General features: G+C 37.2%; 1 protein-coding gene across 1 annotated transcript in view; it reads right to left on the reverse strand.

The window, feature by feature from the left end:
- The window catches only part of SLC25A12 (solute carrier family 25 member 12), a 106851-nt gene that overhangs the window by 69519 nt on the left and 15991 nt on the right, over window positions 1-21341 (reverse strand). The window contains exons 3-4 of the mRNA XM_047722159.1: window positions 16836-16978; window positions 5045-5160 (exon numbers count right to left, since the gene is read on the reverse strand). Coding sequence (XP_047578115.1) covers window positions 5045-5160; window positions 16836-16978 — 259 coding nt within the window. The remainder of the gene's footprint in view (window positions 1-5044; window positions 5161-16835; window positions 16979-21341) is intronic.

Consider the following 21341-nt stretch of genomic DNA (forward strand, 5'->3'; position numbering starts at 1 on the left):
TATCAGTCACTTATGATGATAGGACTAGATGAAACACACATTGAAGCATATATATCATGTAAATATGTCTTAATAGAGGTTTTAATTTCCCCAGCAGCCCACACCGTGTCTCCCCGTCTCATCCACCCTCATCCCTCCCCTGGTCCTTATGGGGCTTCCTACTGGTCTTGTTCACCTTTCTGCAGTACAAAATTACCTCTGACCGGGGCTGGCACTCTTCTCCAAGACTGCCACCATGCCTGTTCCATGAATGAGCCTGGAAGGAGCTGCTGTACCAACGGTGTGGCCAGAGAACTCCTCCTGTAGGTATACAAGCCATCAGCCCTGTGACACAGCCCACCTACCATCAGCCCAACGACATCCTGATTCCAAGGATTCCAGCCCAGCAGGAGCCACTGCTTCCAACTTAATAGGCTCGAGACCAAACATTTTTATTGTCAGTGGGGGGGAAAAGTCCTCAATAGCTGAGTTTCACCTGCACAGTTCTTAAAGTGAAGTCAGAGAGGCTTTTAGAAGGACTCCCACCAAAACAATGAATTCCTTGTGTATAACTGAACAAAAACAATGGTGAGACTTGTGGAAGTAAAGAGTTTTTCAGTGAAGGAAAACTTGGGGAGAAAGAAGAGGAACAACTAAGAGACCAAAAAAGAAAACAAAGGAAAACAAACAACAACAACAAAAAATTCAACAACAGGAACTTAGCAGAGAAAGTCCCAACCAATATAGCATGTAGACTCAGTCCCACGCTGCTAGGCTCTACTTCCAGGTAGGGCATTAGCTTCCTAGGCGACTTCCTCTGTTTTTCCAAGCAAGAAAGTATTTCTATTAACCCTTTACCTACCTCCAGAAGGGACTACCAGACAATCAGTCAGTAGAGTAGTCTTCCTGCCAAATACATGTGAAGGTCCATTTCTCAGGAAGGATAAGTTTATATTTAAAGAGCATCTATTACTATAGAAACTAGATGCTTCAAGAGTCTATCACCATATGGCATATCCTTTTATTTATTTATTTTTGCCTCTAATTCTAAGCTACTCTAGTAGCCTTGAGTATTAATATTACCATCTCTGCAGTATCTGAAAGAAATCTCAAAATTCTTCCTGATTTAATCTGAACATCCAAGTGCAGCTCTAATTCTTACCAGATTAAAGTAGGTATTTGTTACTATTAGATTTTCATATTATTCCAACTCTACAGCTTTGTTTCCAGTGAGAGAAGGTACATCTTTCATATCTAGACTTCCACCTCCTGAACCTTTAGTAACAGCTGTGGTAATGCCTAAACCAAACCCAATCTGTTCTTCCCTTCATGGAAAAAGAGGCACAAATGGAACACATATTTATTTCTTGTATCTAATGACAATGAAACACAGTATAAAATCAAAAGGAATCTCTGCTTTTTGAGGGTTTTACAGTAGGGAGATGAAGATAGGCCCTTGAAAAAAATTTACTTTGGAGAGTTCCCATTCCTAGGCAAGCAGTTTGGAACACAATGTTGGTGAGATTTCAGTAGAAAACTTAGACTCTGTAACATATCTTATATTCATTTATTAGTCAATAGGAGTTTGGGTTTCGTTTTTTTAGAAGGATTACATCTTTGTTAAAGCAATAGGCTTTGATTTTTTAAATGTGGGACGAATGCATGACAGCTACTGACAACACAAGGTAGTGTATACTTGGTTATGTAGGTTACCTCAACCTAATGCTTCCGAGCAGAATATCCAGTACACTAGTGGCTGGCAGAGAGACCAAGGCAAGTTTGCAATGAATCTAGCAAACACCAGGCATGCAGCAGCCTCTACAAGGCTCATGACACCAGGCAGTAACAGATACACAAACCAGTAAGTAATTATCCACAGCATGCATTAGAAGTTTTACTGGAAGAACAAAGAGGAAACAACTAATGGTTTTATTCACTCTTTTAAAAACTCCAGAACCCTCTCCTGAGCGTGCATATTCCGAAATGGATAACCAAAGTCTCAATATAAGTCCTCTCCCCAAAGTAGAGGCATCTCTAAAAATTAAAAAAATAAAAAAAATTTTTCCAGCACTCAAGTAAAGGTTGTTCAATATTTCTATTTATATAAATACTTCTAAAAAATGCACACAGTTTAAGTATCTAATCTGATGTGTATTAAAAAACATATCTAAAAAAACAAAAGCATAGATGAGAACAATATATACAAATACACAGATAACATCATCATAGTCCACAAGATATCAATGGCATAACAGTTTTCTCCACTCCATTACACCTGACATCCAATATTCTCTCCCACCTTTCTCTCCTGATGTGCTCAAGAGAAAACTATAAACAAGTTCCAAACTAGAAAACATAAGGCCATTTAGTTGAAAAGAATTTAGAGTTATTATGGATCTAAAATTTCCTTTTACTTTAGCATTTATTTAAAAATAAGCATAATTCATTTTATTAAGTGGATACAAACATGAAAACTGACCTTTATCACAGATCCAAAATTCTATAAAAATAAACTCCAAGTTAATTATTTCCTTATGCTGAAATTCTGTCGTCTTGAAAACAGCCTGTAATGAGTAGGCCTTAGAAATCTCGTTAAATGGCATTTGTAACAGTTTCAATGCCTTTCCTCCTAAGAATATAAAATTAAACTTTCTCTCCTTCATTATAATTTTTATTTAAGAAAATTTGTCCAAAATGGATCCTTAAAACTAGGGAGGCAAGGCAGGAAAGGAAAATGGTCAAAGTCTCAGGAAATATGTGAACATCGAGACAACCATCCAGCTAGCCAGGGACTCCAAGAACAATGTTGAAAAGGGCGTTCGGGGCGCCTGGGTGGCTCAGTGGGTTAAGCCGCTGCCTTCGGCTCAGGTCATGATCTCGAGGTCCTCGGATCAAGTCCCGCATCGGGTTCTCTGCTCAGCAGGGAGCCTGCTTCCCTCTCTCTCTCTCTGCCTGCCTCTGCCTCCTTGTGATTTCTGCCTTTCAAATAAATAAATAAATAAAATCTTAAAAAAAAAAAAAAAAAGAAAGAAAAGGGCGTTCAGCTGTGTATTATTCCATAAGAATCTTCCTATCTCTAGATTAGCAGAAGAATGAAAACAGAATTTTGGAGGATTTATATGTTCTTCAGTTCATATCAGGTGTTATAACAATGGAAAGTGATTTGTTTGGCTTTTAATCTTAATTATATTTTCTTAAAATTCTAACCTTATATCATGGTCTGGGGGAAAACAAAGATCTTTAAAATGCTAAAGTTGGGATCTAATAACTCCAGGCTTTCATTTGCATGAAAAAAATGTGTTTATAAACACATTTATTTGAAATCATCTATTTCATTAGTTAATTAATCTACTAATCAACACTGGCATGTCTCTATTGTTCTATTGGATGAACTGACTTGAGCAACTTGCTTTTTAAAATAAAATTGGGAAAAGCAAATGGAGGAGACACAAAGAACCAAGATACCAAGGTAGGAGGGACAAAAGAAACCACAATTTGGTTTTCCGAAATCTAATTCTTAAACAATGGACACATGATAGAACCACAGGTATGCTGTCCCTAATGCAGATATTTGTATCAAAGTATTTCCCAAGAACTGCTGCACAACAGCTGAAAGTGAGACATGTGAGAATGTGTGATACCTATTGAAAATAGAAAATGCAGCATTATTAGTGGTCCTAGGTTAATACTGAATGATGACATGATAAAGGTTTTATACTTCAAACTACAGAATCTAGGTACTTCTGGGGAAAGTCAGCCTTTAGGAAGAAGAATGGCCAGAGCTTGCACCAAAGCAGGAAGCATGCCAAGACAGATGCAAAAACCCAAGGAGTTCTGTCTGCACACTGGTGTTTATTTGGGAAAATCTTCTTATACAGAAAATAACAGGTCAGTGGGCAAAAGGAAAAGGTCAATGCCAAGCTAGAAAATGTGCCCACTAAAATAAAAGTAAAGGCACCACTGGTCCTTCTGAATACCTATACTTCCTCATCATTATTTCCATGGCAGTGATACGTCTTCCTTTGATTTTAACTGAAAGATGTTTTTTATATAACAAATACTGCAGTAAATAAATATTTAGCACTATAGTCAGGGAAAGCCTGATTTTCAAGAGTTTTTCTACCACATATTGATGCTAAGTCACACCATAAAAGGGCTAAAATTCAGCTTTACAAGGTGCAAAAGTTCTGGAAATCTGTTTCACAACAACATGAGTATACTCAACACTACTGAATTGTATGCTGAAAAATGGTTAAGATTTTATGTGTTTACTATAATAAAAAGTGTAAATGTAAAAAAAAAAGGGAAGAGAGTTCAAGATCCTTGAAAACACTGCATTGTTTTCATTGAAAAGCCTGTTGTCAGAAAAATTCGCAGATACTTTAAACACAAACTAATTTCCACAAATAAGCATCTTTAAAAACTAACACACGGCTACAGATAGAAATTCTAGTTTATATGCTTGTCAAACAATGACATTGCGCTAAATTATGTGTCTACCAAAGGGTTTATATCAATTTTACATTTAATACAGATTTCAATTTCAACGTACTAGGCTTGTTTCCTAAAATCAAAAATCTATAATGGGGATTTAGAGAATGCTAACTATTCTTACTCCCTCCTTCGGTTCCATTCTTGGTGCTGCAATGACAGAGCAGCAATTTTCCAGACTACTATTGAAAAGCTCTGCACTCTCTACCCAAAAATTCCTTAAAGAATGACATGATTATTCCATGTTGTTCACAGTCTGTTTCATAAAGAATTTTGCCCAGGCTAGCCCAGAACAAGAAAATTTTATACCACCTATTTTAGGAATGTAAAGTTTCAATGATTCAATGAGCAAAGGCATTCCTAGATTCCTTACTTTTTTGCAATAGTCTAAAGTTTTGAAGGAAATACACCATTTTAATTTTATCTATGTAATTCTTTCAGGAAATTAATACTTCACTTATTGACTAGCTCCTAAATAAGCAGCAATCTATATGCAGTTACTAGATTTAGCATTTAAAGACTGGACCAGCCTTACTGACTTCACTTATCACTTATAATCTTTTTTTTTCCTTACCAAATGTCACCTCTCCATTTCCACTCTTGTCAAACAATTGGAAAGCCACTATGAACATAGAATCTGGAGCACATAAAACAGATTCAAATGCCAAGAACTCTTGATAGGAGATCAACCTGGAATAATATATAAAATGTTACTGGTTGGTAAAGAAAGGAAAATATCAGGCATTTAACCTGTCTTTACTATATGCTATAGGGGATAACCAAATAATTAAAAAAGGGAAGTTTCCCTTTCAGAGGTATTCCAGACAATAAAGAAAGAAGGAAGGAATGATAGAATTAGAATACTACCCTTTTGTGAATCCCTAATAAATCAATGGACCTGGGCAATAAGCAATCACTTCCTAAAATCACAAAAAGAGAAAGAACTAGACCAAAAATAATTAAACCTGAAGCTGATAGTCTCTAGATCATAGAGTCTCAACCATAGTGTTTAACAGCACCATTTTAAGCTAGATAATTCTTTGTTGTGGGGGCCTCCTGGACAATGTATCATGTTTAGCAGCAACCCTGACCTCTACCCACCAAACTGCAAATTGCCAACACCCATGTTGAGACCCACTGCTTTCCATGTAATCAATTTACAGAAAATACAAAGGACAAAGGAACGTGTTAAACATCACCACAGAAACACAATCAGCGTTAAGTGCAGACTAGAGGAAACTGTAGCATGAACACTCTGTACTTGCAAAAAAACTAAAACAAAATTTTTTAAAAAAAATTTTGAAAGAAAATATGGAGGAGAACTTTGTTAAAGACCTAAAAGATATAGTAATTAGTTATAAGATACAGATCTTATTTGGATTCTGATTTAAATGAAGAAAAAATTTTTAATTTATGAGAAAATTAGTAAATGATAATAATTATATAACAAATGCTTGATGATATTAAGAAATTGATGTTAATGTTTTTGAGGAGGTTTGTTCTGCTTTCGTAATTTTTCTTATCTTTTTGAGACATACACAGATATTTACAAACAAAATATGTCATCTGGAATTACTCCAAAATAATCCACAGGATGAAAGAGTGGAAAGAGGCATAAATAATACTAATTTAATAATTCTTTTAATAATTACTAAAACTTGGTGATGAGGATATTGAATTCACGACACCAGTTTTTTTTTTTTTTTAAGATTTTTTTTTTTTTTTTTTTTTTTTTGACAGACAGAGATCACAAGTAGGCAGAGAGGCAGACAGAGAGAGAGGGGGAAGCAGGCTCCCTGCTGAGCAGAGAGCCCGATGTGGGGCTCAATCCCAGGACCCTGAGATCATGACCTGAGCCGAAGGCAGAGGCTTTAACCCACTGAGCCACCCAGGCGCCCCCAGTTTGTTTTTTATGTTTGAAATGTTGGTAATATATTTTTTAGGGGCACCAGGGTGGCTCAGTTAAGCATCCAACTCTTGGTCTCAGCTCACAGGTCTTGACCTCAGGGTGATGAATTCAAACCTGTGCTGGGCTACACACTGGGCATGGAGCCTATGTAAAAAAAAAATGTTTAAAGAAAATACATTTTTTAAAGGAAAATTCAAAACAAAAGGGGGGGGAAACTAAAACATATTGAGTCCTAGAATACTCAGGGTTATGAAATTAGCCAGTGGCCAAAATTACACTAAAATTGTCTTCGATGATCTTTTTGGGGGGAGGGGGGCATGAATGGGATTGGCGAGTGTACAGAGAGAGAATCTCAAGCAGGCTCCTCACGCAGCACAGAGCCCAACCTGGGGCTCACACTCACAACCCTGAGATCATGACTTGAGCTAAAATCAGGAGGCAGACACTTAACCAGCTGAGCTACCCAGGCGCCCCACCTTCAATGATCTTATCATAGAGTCAGTATATGCTAATGTAGAGTCATCTTTCACAGCAAGGTTGCTGCAAAAATTCCACATCCTGTTGCTACATTGGGAAGTGACTAGTATCCAAGTAAAAGCATTATAAAAATCTGTTTTTATAAATATATAATACATATATTTATTTATTTACTTATTTATATTATTAATGGTGCTGACTTTTATTCTCATATGGCCTGGTTTGGGCAACACATTTACAGTCACACTATAGAAAGGAGCAGACCTAATCTTTAATGTCTCCTAGCCCCTCAGGATCTGATCTCTGCACTCCACCCGACTCATTTTTTTTTTTTTTTTTTTTTTTTACAGAGAGGGACACAGCAATAGAGGGAACAGAAGCAGGGGGAGTGGTAGAGGGGGAAGCAGGCTTCCCACCAAGTGGGGAGCCCAATGCGGTGCCTGATCCCAGGACTCCTGGATCATGACATGAGCCGAAGGCAGCCGCCTAACGACTGAGCCACCCAGGCGCCCCTAACACATTCATTTTTAATCCATGCTCCTTTCACTCAGGACCATCACTCAGCATTTCATTCTACTTGGAATTATCCCACCATCTCCAAACTTTTGCCCATTTAATTTGTACCCATCTTTACATAGCTCAGCTCAAGTATCGTTTCCTCAAGAGAACTGTCTCAGAGTTCCCAGATGACTTTATATACCCTTCACACCCCTAGAGCAACACACTGTACATTTTCAGAGCCCCTTGTAAAACTTTTATTGAAGTAATTACGTAATTCACTGTTTAAAGTCTAATGCCCAGGATGCCTGGGTGGCTCAGTCGGTTGAGCGTCTGCCTTCAGCTCAGGTAATGATCCCAGGGTCCTGGGCTCCTTGCTCAGCAGGGAGCCTACTTCTCCCACTGCCAGCTCTGCTGGCTGCTCCCCCTGCTTGTGCTGTCTTTCTCTCTCTCTGACAAATAAATAGAATTCTTAAGAAAACAAAATAAAATAAAAAATAAAGTCTAATTTCCTGCAAGAAGATAAGCTTGTCACAGAGCACAGTGTTGATTCAGGATAGGAACTTATAAATATTCTTGAATAAACTCAATTCAGAATACAAGACTTTTTAGAGAGCCATATTTCTCAACACAGTATTAGGAATGACTACAATTTACATTTTATTTTATGGTCCCATTCATCAAAGACATATTTTACATTCAAAGTTTCATCTTCTATTAAATAAAATACTTTGAAATATGTTTAATTTACACAAGTTACATCATATCCAAAGCAATGGTGTGTATTTTTTTTTTAAGATTTTATTTATTTATTTCATAGACAGAGATCACAAGTAGGCATAGAGGCAGGCAGAGAGACAGCACCAGGGGTTGGGGGGGGCGCAGTCTCCCTGCTGAGCAGAGAGCCCGAGAAAGGCCTCGATCCCAGGACCCTGGGATCATGACCTGAGCCGAAGACAGAGGCTTTAACCCACTGAGCCACCCAGGCACTCCGCAATGGTGTATTCTATGCCTTTTCCCTTTATTGAGGAAAAGGCCTTGTGGTGGTATTGTTCAGGACACTAAAGGCCATGACCTCACTGCGCCCCTGATGAAGAATCTTTGGTGAAATTAGGAGCTTGAATACCTAATGAATCCTGGGAAGAATAATAATCAAACTGTTTACAGGTCACGTGTCATAATACACTCTATGCATTGGTGTACTACTAAAAACTATGATAAAACTCAAAAGTATAGGGATGCCTGGGTGGCTCAGTGGGTTAAGCCGCTGCCTTCAGCTCAGGTCATGATCTCAGAGTCCTGGGATCGAGCCCCGAATCGGGCTCTCTGCTCAGCAGGGAACCTGCTTCCTCCTCTCTCTGCCTGCCTCTCTGCCTGCTTGTGATCTCTCTGTCAAATAAATAAATAAAATCTTTAAAAAAAACAAAACAAAACAAAAAAACTCAAAAGTGTAGTTATCATTACAGAAATTCTAGAGCAATAAAAACAAATGAAGTTATAACATATCAAGTATCATCATCCACACACCCTGAAAAAGCAATGAGTGGTATGTGGTTTTAATAAGATTATATAACACAAATGAAATAATGATATAAAGGGGAACTTAGAGAAGGCCTTCATTTTCTACAGTATGTATTTCTGAAATGTTTGAAATTTTTATTATTTACCTTATTTCTTTTGATTATAAGAGTAATGTTAAGAAAAAAAAAAAAAGTAACTAGGCTGACAATGGATTAAAAAACAAATCCATCTTGGCTTTTCTGAAACAGCCTCAGGAATCTAAATAAAAAATACAATCACCCTGGGGCTCCTGGGTGGCTCAGTGTGTTAAAGCCTCTGCCTTTGGCTCAGGTCATGATCTCAGGGTCCTGGGATCAAGCCCCGCATCAGGCTCTCTGCTCAGCAGGGAGCCTGCTTCCCTCTCTCTTTCTCTGCCTGCCTCTCTGCCTACTTGTGATCTCTCTCTGTCAAATAAATAAATAAAATCTTAAAAAAAAAAAGATTAAAAAAAATACGATTACCCTGAAATACAGAATATGTAGCTTTCAAACACATATTTTATACTCAATAGCACAACTTACTGTTTTTAGGAGAAAAGTTAAAAGACTTTTTCCTTAACGAGCAAAGGTTATAAACAGTTGGCTGGCAGACAGAATTTGGACCACACATGTTTTCTTTGGCATGCAAAGTATAATTGTTTTAGTTACATTAGTTGCCAACTAATCTTAAGTTAAGAAATCTTAAGTACTTCACACAAATATCCAGTTTTCTGGTTTCTCTTATTAAACTGCAAGCATGGGCAACAGTTTTCTCTCCCAAGTAGCACAGCTCCCTGGAGCCAAAGCAGAAGCTGCCTCTTCACAAGACCGGGGCCCACTGGTTATCTAACTCCACCCCTGTGGACCCCCACGTAGGTTTCCCACTAAGTAGACCTTTGTCTAAAATATAAAGTCTGCAGACTCTAAATATCTACATTTCTTAGGGTGGCTTAGTTGGTTAAGAAGGTATTGGGGAGGGCACCTGGGTGGCTCAGTGGGTTAAGCCTCTGCCTTGGGCTCAGGTCACGATCCCAGGGTCCTGGGATCAAGCCCTACATCAGGCTCCTTGCTCAGTGGGGAGCCTGCTTCTCCCCTGCCTGCCATTCCCAGTGCTTGTGCTTGCTCTCTGTCTGTCTCTCTCTCACTCACTCAGTCAAATAAATAAATAATATCTTAAGAAAAAAAAAAGAGAGAGAGAGAAGGCATTAGGGGAATATATAACCAATCCTCAATACTCACAGGTACCTTTGTTACATAGAGCGATTTTTTTGAAGAAAGGTTAGTTAAGAAATACAAAAGCAGGGGCTCATGGGTGGCGCAGTCGGTTAAGCCTCTAACTCAGGTCCTGATCTCAGGGTGGTAAGATCCAGCCACCACTACCCCTCCCAACCACCTTCCGCACAGAGCCTGCTTGAGCCGCTTCCTTCTGCCTCTGCCCTTCCCCACCACACTTGTGCCTCTCTCTCTCAAATAAATAAATCTTAGAAACACAAAACCATCAGCAACTTAAAAATAAGTCACTTCATATTATTCAGCCTTAAAAAGGAATGCAATTCTGATTGATATATGCTCTAACATGGGTGAATCTTGAAAACAAAAGACTAAGCAAAAGTAACCAAACACAAAAGGACAAATATTACATTATTCAATTTATATGAAATACCTAGCATAGTCAAACTCATTAAAAACAGAAAGTAGAATAGGGGTTACTAGGGGCTGGGTACTGGGACAAAACAGGGACTCACTGTTTAATAGGTATGGAGTTTCAGTATGAGAAGATGAAAAAATTGGTGGCGATGGATGGTGGTGACAGTAGTAGAACAATATGAATGTACTTAATGCCACTGAACTGTACACTTAAAAATAGTTAAAATGTATTGCATTTTTTATTATCTATATTATATTATCTATACGTTATTTTTACATTTAATTTTAATTTATATATTATATATTTTATTATATTTTATTTTAATGTATTATATTATATATTTTATTATATATTTTGTTTTGATTACATATATTTTATTTTACATATTTTATATACTTTTAATTATATATTTTAATTTTATTATATATTTTTTGTTATTTTATTATATATTTATGTCTATTATACATTTTATATTTTATATTTTATTATATTTTATTTTATATATATTTATTTTATTATATATTTTATTACATATTTTTATTTTGTTATGTATTTTTATTTTAGTATATATTTTATTATATTTATTTTATCATAATATTTTAATACAATATATATTTTATTATATATATTTTAATATAATAAAAAAGTCACCTGAAATTACCCAGGTTTATGTATTTATCAAAATTCTGCAAATGTACCTTTAAGTTTTATATTTGTCACTGTCTAAATTTTACATCTAAAGAAATCACTCAAATACTGAAATCCAGTTAATAATATGCATGCTGAAATATTTAAAGAGTATCAATGTTTGTAATTTACTTTGGAATGTGTGAAAAAATAAGATGGATGGACGGAAAAATAGAGGGATATATGAAAAAGGAAGCACAGAAAAATGTTAATGATAGAATATGGTAGGTATATAAGTGCATATGGTAAAATTCTTTCAACTTTCCTGAACATTTGAATTTTCAGTATAAAATACTGGGAAGAAGTAGGGGGTGTGGGGCATGGACCACTTTGTCTCTCTGATATGCCCCTTATCAATTTTTAGCCCATAGGCATTTTATACCACATGATAATGTAACAGTACTTTTCATAAAGCAAGAAATAGCCTATTTATCTGTGAACATGAAGCAAACATGTTCCAGAATAATTTTGAAGGCTCTACTCCCCATATCCTGCAAAGAATTCCCTATTGTTAGAAGGTCCTAACCAAGACTTAAGCAGAACAAATGCAAACCACAACCCACTAACTGGGGTGAAGAAACCATTGCTTAGTTCATACTTTAATAAATGGTTTTAATAAATGGTTTGTTTTCTTTTAACGAGGATGAGGGGGCACCTTCAATTTTTACCATAACTACTGCTTGACTTTTTACAAAAAACATATATTCATATTATAACTCCGAAATAATGTATTTTATGAATTGGATGTTTTAAAAATTTTCTACAAAGTTCCTTTTAAATTTACCAAATGGAAACTAATCAAATTTCGTAATATTAATATGTTAATTTTGCAATTTTTAGAACAACCAAGATTTCTCCATAAAAGACTTTTCTATATGCATGAAGAATACTTTTACTCTTGGAGCGCCAGCTGGTACAGTCAGTAAAGCATCTAACTCTTCCTTTTGGCTTGGGTCATGATCTCAGGTGGTGACATGGAGCCCTGCATCTGGCTCTGCACTCGTGGGGAGTCTGCTTGGGTTTCTCTCTCCCTCTCCCTCTGCCCCTTATCACCCCAACCTCCCGGCCACCCATAGCTCTCTCCCTCTCTGTCTTTAAAATCAATCTTTTTTAAAAAATACATCCTTTTATGTATGTAGAACATTAAAGGAAAACAGTTGTGAAAAACAGAGAGAAAATAATAGTTTTATACATTAGAGGAGAATAGAGCCTCCAGAAGAAATTCCGACTAGAGCTAAATATAGAAACTACAATTCCAGAAGTTAGTTTCAAACAAGCAACTGTCGAAACATTTAAGATCAGATCACACAATAATAGTTCCCAAAATCTGCATCTGATGCATGAAATGATTTTGCTTTTCATTATACAACCCCATTTTCAAAGTTTAAGCCACAATCTCACAAATACTTGGCTAATGGCCTTTACTTTTAGACAACCCATCATGCTATTTATACCACATAATGTTGCTTCTACATGGCTTTGCACAGCGAACTCTTATATCAAAACCACTGCTGCTTATTTGACTATCCATTTGAGCAAAGGGAATGGGGAAGAGGAAAACGGGCAGTTTACATGCTAAGAAAACATGGAACAGGGGGCAGGGGAGTCCAGAGCACAAAAAGGTATGGTATTCACTACTCTTAAACCTGCTTTTCCCACTTATTTATTAACTAAATCACTTAGACCTGCCTATATTAGTTCTATTAATTGAGATTGGGTCTTGGGTAATTATAAACAATGTTATGTGATGCTATTTTTTTTTAAAGATTTTATTTATTTATTTGACAGACAGATCACAAGTAGGCAGAGAGGCAGGCAGAGAGAAAGGAAGGGAAGCAGGCTCCCCGCTGAGCAGAGAGCCCGATGTGGGGCTCGATCCCAGGACCCTGGGATCATGACCTGAGCCGAAGGCAGCGGCTTTAACCCACTGAGCCACCCAGGCGCCCCTATGTGATGCTATTTCAAATTATCTGTACCTATAAGATTCTCATAGAACAACTACAATAGAGAGTTGCCTACATGGCACAGTCAATTAAGTGTCTGCCTTCGGCTCGGGTCATCATCCCTGAGTCCCAGGATTGAGCCCTGCATTGTGTTCCTTGCTCAGCAGGGAGTTTGCTTCTCTCTCTGTCCCTCATCCCACTCATATGCTCTCTCTCAAATAAATAAAATCTTTAAAAAAAAAAAAAAAGATGCGGGAGCATGTGTGGTTCAGTCGGTTAAGCGTCTGCCTTCAGTTCAGGTCATGATCCCCGGGTACTGGGATGGAGCCCTGCTTTGGGCTCTCTGCTCAGCGGGAAGCCTGCTTTCCCTCTCCTAGTCCCCCTCCTTGTGTTCCCTTTTTCACTGTGTCTCTCAATGTCAAATAAATAAATAAAATCTTTAAAAACAAACAAACAAAAAACCTACAATAAAACCAAGAAATATCTCCCAGGGCTATAAAAAAAAGAAATACCAACTGCAATACTCTATTCTTTCATCACTGCTCTAGGTAAAGGAGTGAGAAACAGAAAGTAGGGGGGAATAAAGAACACTTTAAAAAAAAAAAAGATTATAAGAAGGAAAATGGACTAAAAATTAAGAGAATTTTGTGTTATTGGGCAAATCAATCAACCTCTCTAGATCTCATTTTCCTTAAATGTTAAACGAGCAAGGGCTGACTACTTGGAATAAATTAAACAATATCAAAGCTTTTGATTCTCTTGAATTACAAGTATTAAAGAAACATTAACCAGGATATCTAACCTTTTTTGAATTCATAGACAGCCCCCTCCTGAAAACCTAGGGTTTCTCCCCAGAAAAATGCAGATATAAATTCACTCTTTTTACATTATGTTTCAGCAAGTTCAGGAACCCCTGAAGACAAGCCATGAATACAAGGTTAAGAATTGCTGTGTTTCAGGGTGTTGGTTGGCTCAAGTCATGATCTTAGTTAGGGCTGTGAGATCAAGCCCCGCCTAAGATTCTCTTTCTCCCTCTCCCTCTGTCCTATTCCCTCTCTTAAAGAAAAAAAAAAAAAAAAAAAAGAATTGCTGTGCTTCTAGAAAATTCCACCTTTCTCTGCTTTTAGAAATAATCTAATGTTTCATAAACTCATTTAATTTTTAGGTTCTAACTCTTGGCATCAGATTTCCTACCCAATCCCAATTTGACTCATTCCAAAGAGAGGAAAACCGGAAAATTAAAAAGTTTGTAAAATCTGAAATAGGGGCACCTGGGTGGCTCAGTCATTAAGCATCTGCCTTTGGCTCAGGTCATGATCCCAGGGTCCTGGGATCAAGCTCCACATTGGGCTCCCTGCTCCTTGGGGAGCCTGCTTCTCCCTCTCCCACTCCCCCGCTTATGTTCCCTCTCTCGCTGTGTCTCTCTCTGTCAAATGAATAAATTCTTTAAAAATAAATAAAATAAAATCTGAAATAAAAAAGATTTACTGTTGAAGGGAAGGGGGAAAAAAGATTTACCTTTTACAAAGAGAAACAGGTTTGTTTTTAAGTGAACATTATCAACATTATTTGATACACTTCACTAGCCAAAACCCATCTTTGATCTACTGTGGCAGCTTAAACCTTTGGTTCCACTCAACCACATTAACGATGCAACTGAGTCTGGGAAAACCACATGAAGCATCAAAAAAAAAATACACTTACTGAGATGGACCAGAGCAGATGGTCACAAACGAAGCATCTGGAAAGATACGGGTACTCTGAAAGCAGGTCTCAGGCCAAATTAATGACAATAAATACTCTAATAATTTCTAAAATATCTAAATATATATGTTACCTTTAAAAATTTTGAAGACTGAATTCTGATTAAAAATACCTTTCATACATATTATTGCCTAATCACTACTGAGAAATCCAATGACTGAATACCCCATAGTAACTTATCAGCTGATTTGACAAATCTTTTGAAATTTATTTATTTACTTATTTAAGTAATCTCTATGCCCAGTGTGGGGCTTGAACTCATGACCCCAAAATCAAGACTCTCATGCTCTACTAACTGAGCCAGCTGGTTTGACTTTTTTGGAGGCAAGCCACAAAAAGTATGTAAGTTCCCCAATATCAACTATTGATAAATTATATAAAATCTTTATTTAAGATAGAAAATACTCATAGCAGACCTAATGCACTATACTAGGTTCTGTGGGAAAACACAAATAAATACAATACTAACGCTGGACTCAACTCAGATACCAACATTTCTAGTTTAACAACTACAGTAGTTTCCTAAATGTATTTCACTGCATGTAAGTCTCGCCCTACTCCAACCTTCCATTTTTCTAAAAATCTGATCATTTCTGTGGTAATAGCAATAACTTTTAACAACTCCTCATTGACCAGTTTTTCACACAACTACCTCTACAAGTAGGAGAAAGAACCTGGGCCTTTGAAGGCCTGAGGATGTAGCCTGGAACTCACAAAGCACGACAAAATTCTCTTTGAAATTCATAAAAATAATCCATTTGCTCTGTAGTACAATATTTGATTTTAATATAAAAATGGTGAGCTTTTCCCCCTGAGTAAACTGACGCTGCAGTAAAATGTGCCTTGCTATTTCTGTGTCTGCACGCACCCCTACACTGCCAGGCTAAAAATACTTCCAAGACTAAGTCACGTGCCTTCAGGACACAGTCAAACCTTAGCACAGAAAGTCCCCAGTTCCACTCCAGCCACAACTCCAACAGCAACAAAGCAACACCATAGCCAAGGTACACACAATACAACTTCCCCAATGTCACTCCCCAAAACACATACACACGCAGGCACACACATGCACACTCTCCTTGATGTTTCACACCACTGCTGTTCCCTTTCCTAGAACTCTCCTTCCTATTTATCAGACCACTAGCAACTCCCCGTTCATCTTGCCAGATTTCACTCTAGTATCACCTCATCCATAATGCTGTCCTGATCACCCAAAACAGAGTTAACCCTGCTTTCTTGGGTGTCCTTTGTAACTTTCATATACTTCTATTATAGCACCTCCTTCCCAAAGTATTATTTTCTTTGTTTATGTATCCTCTTTCTCACTAGGCCATGAGTTTCTTCTTAAGGCCAAGAACCCCATTTTATTTATGCTTATATTACTAAGGCGCAACAGGGCCTGGCTAATGGTGTTTTCAATAAATGGTTGTCAAATAAATGAGTAGAGAGACGAATAAATACCACCCTCTAAATTCTTCCCTGATTTATTCTTCTTTGTAGCACTTGTAACCTCACATGCTCTAGTTTACTTTTAAATTTGTATGTTGCTTTTGCATTTATCAGTTTGCTCACTGGTGTAATTCTAGGCCTTAGAACATTGTCTAAAACATAGTAGGTATTCAATATTTTTTGTATGAATGAAAGAAATACACTTAGTTATCTGAAAACCATTTTGTTCAGATTCAATATAAAATACAGTTTAAAAAAAAACACGCACACAAGAAAAAAATGCTAGTTATGCCAGATCCTTGATAATGGCAGCAAGTGACACTTTTTATAAACTTCTAAGAAAAAGATACAGTTTATAAATTCCAGATGGTCATAGGCAACCTTAGGGTTTACTATTTTTTAGTAAGATATTGCAGAACATTCATTTTCAAAAAATGTATAAAGGTTCTTACCCATCCTTGGTTTGATCAGCTACTCCTGCCAAGAGCTGCACAACCTTCGGATTGCTATTTGGATCATTATACAGTCCAAGATAACGCTGCACAAAGTCTTCTGGGGTCATGTAATGTTCTCCATCGACCTCAGTACTGGCATACTAAAAAATAAATAATGTATACTTAAAAATTAAAATTATTTAACATCACCTTGTAGCCAAAAAAAATGTTCTGTGAAAAGGTAAATTAAAGGCCAGTATCAAAATCATAATAAAGATAACAAATGCAGGACTTTTCTCTGGATAGTGAAAAATACTCAGAGGCTGATTTAAGAGCATTGGCAAAGTCCTGATACATGCTATAACATGGGCAAACCTTGAAAACATTGTAAGTTAAAGAAGCCAAACACAAAAGGCCACAGACTGTATGATCCTTTTTACAAATGAAATGTCCACAATAGGCAAATCCACAGTGACAGAAAGCAGAGGCATGGTTGCCAGGAACTGGAAGGAGGGAGAAATGAGAGTAACTGCTTAAACATATATGGGGTTTCTTTGGGGGGGGACAATGAAAATGTCCTGGAATTAGATGGTGGCAATGGCCACACAACACTGTAAATATACTAAACAATACTGCACTGCAAACTTTAAAATGGTTAAAATGGTGAATTTTGTTATGTGACCTTTTTTTCATCAGAACATATAATACTTGAGAAGAAATATGAGAAAGACGAAGAAAGGTGAAAGGGCAGCCGAGGTGACCAAGACCTGAGAGTGAGAAGATGACACCTGCAGACTCCTAGAGGCTTTCCACCCCAACAGCAAGGAGCTGGGGGCAGGAGGTGGAGGGTGGAGGGGTGCAGGACAAACTACTAAACCTTAGAAATTAAAATGAATGAGAAGAGCATGACAAAGAAGACCTTCCATCATAGGTATTTGTTCTATGTTCCAATAGCTGAAAAAAAGAAACAAAAATATTCTTCTCTTATGTGATTAATTTTTACAAAGAAAAAAATAATAACCTGCCTATCAAATAAATACCTCATTATTTTAAGGGTTTTATATACTATGGCATGGTCAAACATAAAGAACCTAAGTTCTCCTCTTTTGGGTTGCAGCTGAACAATTTAGCTACTTCAATCAAATATCAAAGCAGTAATATCAGAAAATTTCCCAGAATTGAAGAATACAAACACTCACTAAATTGCCAAACTAAGTGCCAAAAAAACAAAACAAAACAAAACAAAAAAACCCATGCCAGGACCTGGCCCATCATCATAAAATTACAGAATACCAGAATAAAGAGAAAATCCTGAAAGTTTTCAGAGACCAAAAAAAAAAAAAAGTCACTTATAAAAATTTATGAATCACAAGCATCAATGATTCCTCAACAGGAACACTGACAGCTTAAAGACAGTGCAGTAAGACCTTGAAAATCCTAAGATAAAGGAGTTCCAGCCTAGATTTCTAAACTGAGCCAAACTTTCAATCAGTTGTAAGAGTAGGTTAACAGTACTTTGAGGGGTGCCTTACTTAGCTGGGCTTACTCGGTTGGGCATCTGACTCTAGGTTTCAGCTCAGGTCATGGTCTCAGGGTCATGAGATCAAGTCCTATGGCAAGCTCGGTACTCAGCAGGCAGGCTGCTTCTCTCCCTCTCCTCTGTCCCTCCCCTTGCTCATGCATCTCTAAAATGGATAAACCTTTAAAAAAATAAGTGAATAAAAATAAAAGTACTTTGAAATATCCATGTTCTCAATACTTCTTTCTCCTATCGTGTACCTTCTCAGGAAGCTATAGAAGCATTTACTCCATCAAAAAGAGGCATGAACCAAGTCAGAGGAAGATGTAGGATCCAGGAATCAGCTGATCCAACCCAGGAAAGTGGCCAAGAGAAATCCCCGGACAAGAACTGTGCTGCAGGCCTCTAGAGTCCATGGTCCTGGCAGGGAGCAGACAAAGGACTCCAAGAAGGAAAGCCACCGGGAAAAATGGAGTGTTAAATTACCCAAGGCATTTGGCTATATGGAAAATAACATTGGGAGGAGTATTAATCTTTGTTCAAATGTCATCTTCTCAACGAGATCTACTCTTATCACCCTATTTAGTATTATAACCCATGCCTGCACCAATATTCCCAGTTCCCCTTATGTTGCTCTTCTTTTCCCCTTGGCACCTATCACTTTGTGATAAAGTACACACTCTTTTGCTCTTCTTTTCCCCTTGGCACTTATCACTTTGTGATAAAGTACATACTATGTACTTTATGTCATTATTATGTTTCTTGCTTATCTCCCAACAAAGGAAGGAATCTTTGTCTAGTTCTAGTTTTTTCTTTGTCTAGTTTGTATAGATTGTCTGTTCACTGTTGCATCCCAAGCACCAAGAATAATGGCACACAGTAGGCATTCAGTAAATATTTGTTAAATTAATGGGTTGGTATTAGGTACACAAATTGCTAAGTAAATAAAAAGTTAGGTAATTTTTAACTCTATGAGAAAGTAAATTATGAAAAGGTATTTTTGTTGTACAAAAACAGGAAGTAGGGGTGCCTAGGTGGCTCAGTTGTTAAGTGTCTGCCTTTGGCTCAGGTCGTGATCCCAGGGTCTAGGGATCGAGCCCCGCGTCTGACTCCATGCTCAGCGGGTAGCCTGCTCCTCCCCTCTCCCACTTCCCCTGCTTATGTTCCTTCTCTCACCGTGTCTCTCTCTGTCAAATAAATAAATAAAATCTTAAAAAAAAAAAGTAAATATAATACATGACTTGGCTCAAAATAAATAGTGTTTATAGTCATAACAATATAGATACAAGTATTAATTACAATGATAAACATACTGAGAGGAATGGAGGGAGAAGGAAGGAGGACATAGTATAAGGAAGTCCTCAACTACTATCATGGGAAGTCAGTAATGTCTAGAAATAGCAATATAGAAACATGAAGGGAAATACCAAAATAAATAGCTAAGAGAAGTGGTTGCTTCTGGGAAACAAGACAGGGATGGAAAGGATCAAAGCAAAGGACTATTGGTTTGCTTTTTGGTTAAGTGTTTTAAATATTCTCATTTGTGATTCTGACTAAACCAAGCAACCAGCTCTTTCAACAAGGAAAGAATTAAATAAAAAATGTTTCTTTTGTCATATTCTGAAACACACCACAGAGGCTATCACAGCCAATGCTTTGTTAGCCTGTGCAAGAAGTAGTCCAAGGTAGACATGTTTTTACCGGCTTATACTACCAAAAACACCTAACAAATATCACCTCAAAATAAAGTCATGTTTTTCTACTACATAATAGTGAGTGGATTCCACCAATTCCCATCAACTACTTCTTCTGCTCTTTGTTCTTCAATGTTCTTCAACATCTGACATGTTTTACCAAAATCAGAATACCAGAGAGTTAAGAATAGGATAGGCAGGAGTGGGGAGAGGCACAATGTCAGGAAGACTACTGCAACTGAAAAGAGGAATCAACACAAGGAAATCTAAAAATAGAATTTAAGGACATTGACAAGTCAACAACTCACTAGAATATGAGTGCCAAACAATGGTATGGGAAATGTACTATAGGATTCATTTACATGCAGAAGGTGAGACCAAAAAAGCAGTTTGAAACCAGATGATGGAAAACTTTGAATGCTAAGCTGAATAGTCTGACCTCCATTCTGTGGGGCATGGGATGACACTAAAATTTTAGAGGACAGAGCTGTGATTTAACCTGTGCTCTCTCTAGTGGCAATGGAAAAGATGGTCTGGAGAGCACAGAAACTGACTGGGGGCAGGGAGACCAAGTGTCCGTTACTGAAGATCCAGGTGAAAGAGGATGAAGCCTGAACCAAGCGGGTGGGAGTGGAAATAAGAAAAAAATGGGTACTTTCACCCCTTGCTAATGGCTTTTTAAAAATGATTTTCTTTAAAAAATTTTTTTTAAAGATTTTAATTATTTATTTGTCACAGAGAGAGAGAGAGCACAAGCAGTCAGTGGCAAGGAGAGGCAGAAAGAGAAGCAGGCTTCCCACTGAGTAAGGAGCTGACATGAAAGTCAATCCCAGGACCCTGGGATCATGACCTGAGCCGAAGGCATCTACTTAACCGACTGAGCCACCCAGACATTCCTAAATGATTTTCATAATGTTACAGTTCAAAATTCAAAAGGTACAAAATGGTATACAGTGAAAAGTCTTCCTAACACCTTGGTCCCTAGTCACTCAATACCCCACTCCAGAGGCAATCAATTTCTTGTATATCCTTCCAGATGTTTTATGCATAAATGATTATACATATATGAGATATATGCATATACATTCTAATATATACATATGCAAATATGCATGAATATTCTTACCTATTTCTTTTTACACAAATGATAACTATTGATACTGTTCTGTACATCTTGCTTTTTCCCCAATTCATTTTGAAAAGCGATTCAGCAATACATATATACATATACCTATCATATATAAAGAACTATATGAATGCTCACATCCTTTGACAAGGAATCCCAGGTATGAGTCCTATGGAAAATGTAAA

The sequence above is a fragment of the Lutra lutra genome, chromosome 3, assembly GCF_902655055.1.
Source record: "Lutra lutra chromosome 3, mLutLut1.2, whole genome shotgun sequence".
Lineage (NCBI taxonomy): Eukaryota > Metazoa > Chordata > Mammalia > Carnivora > Mustelidae > Lutra > Lutra lutra.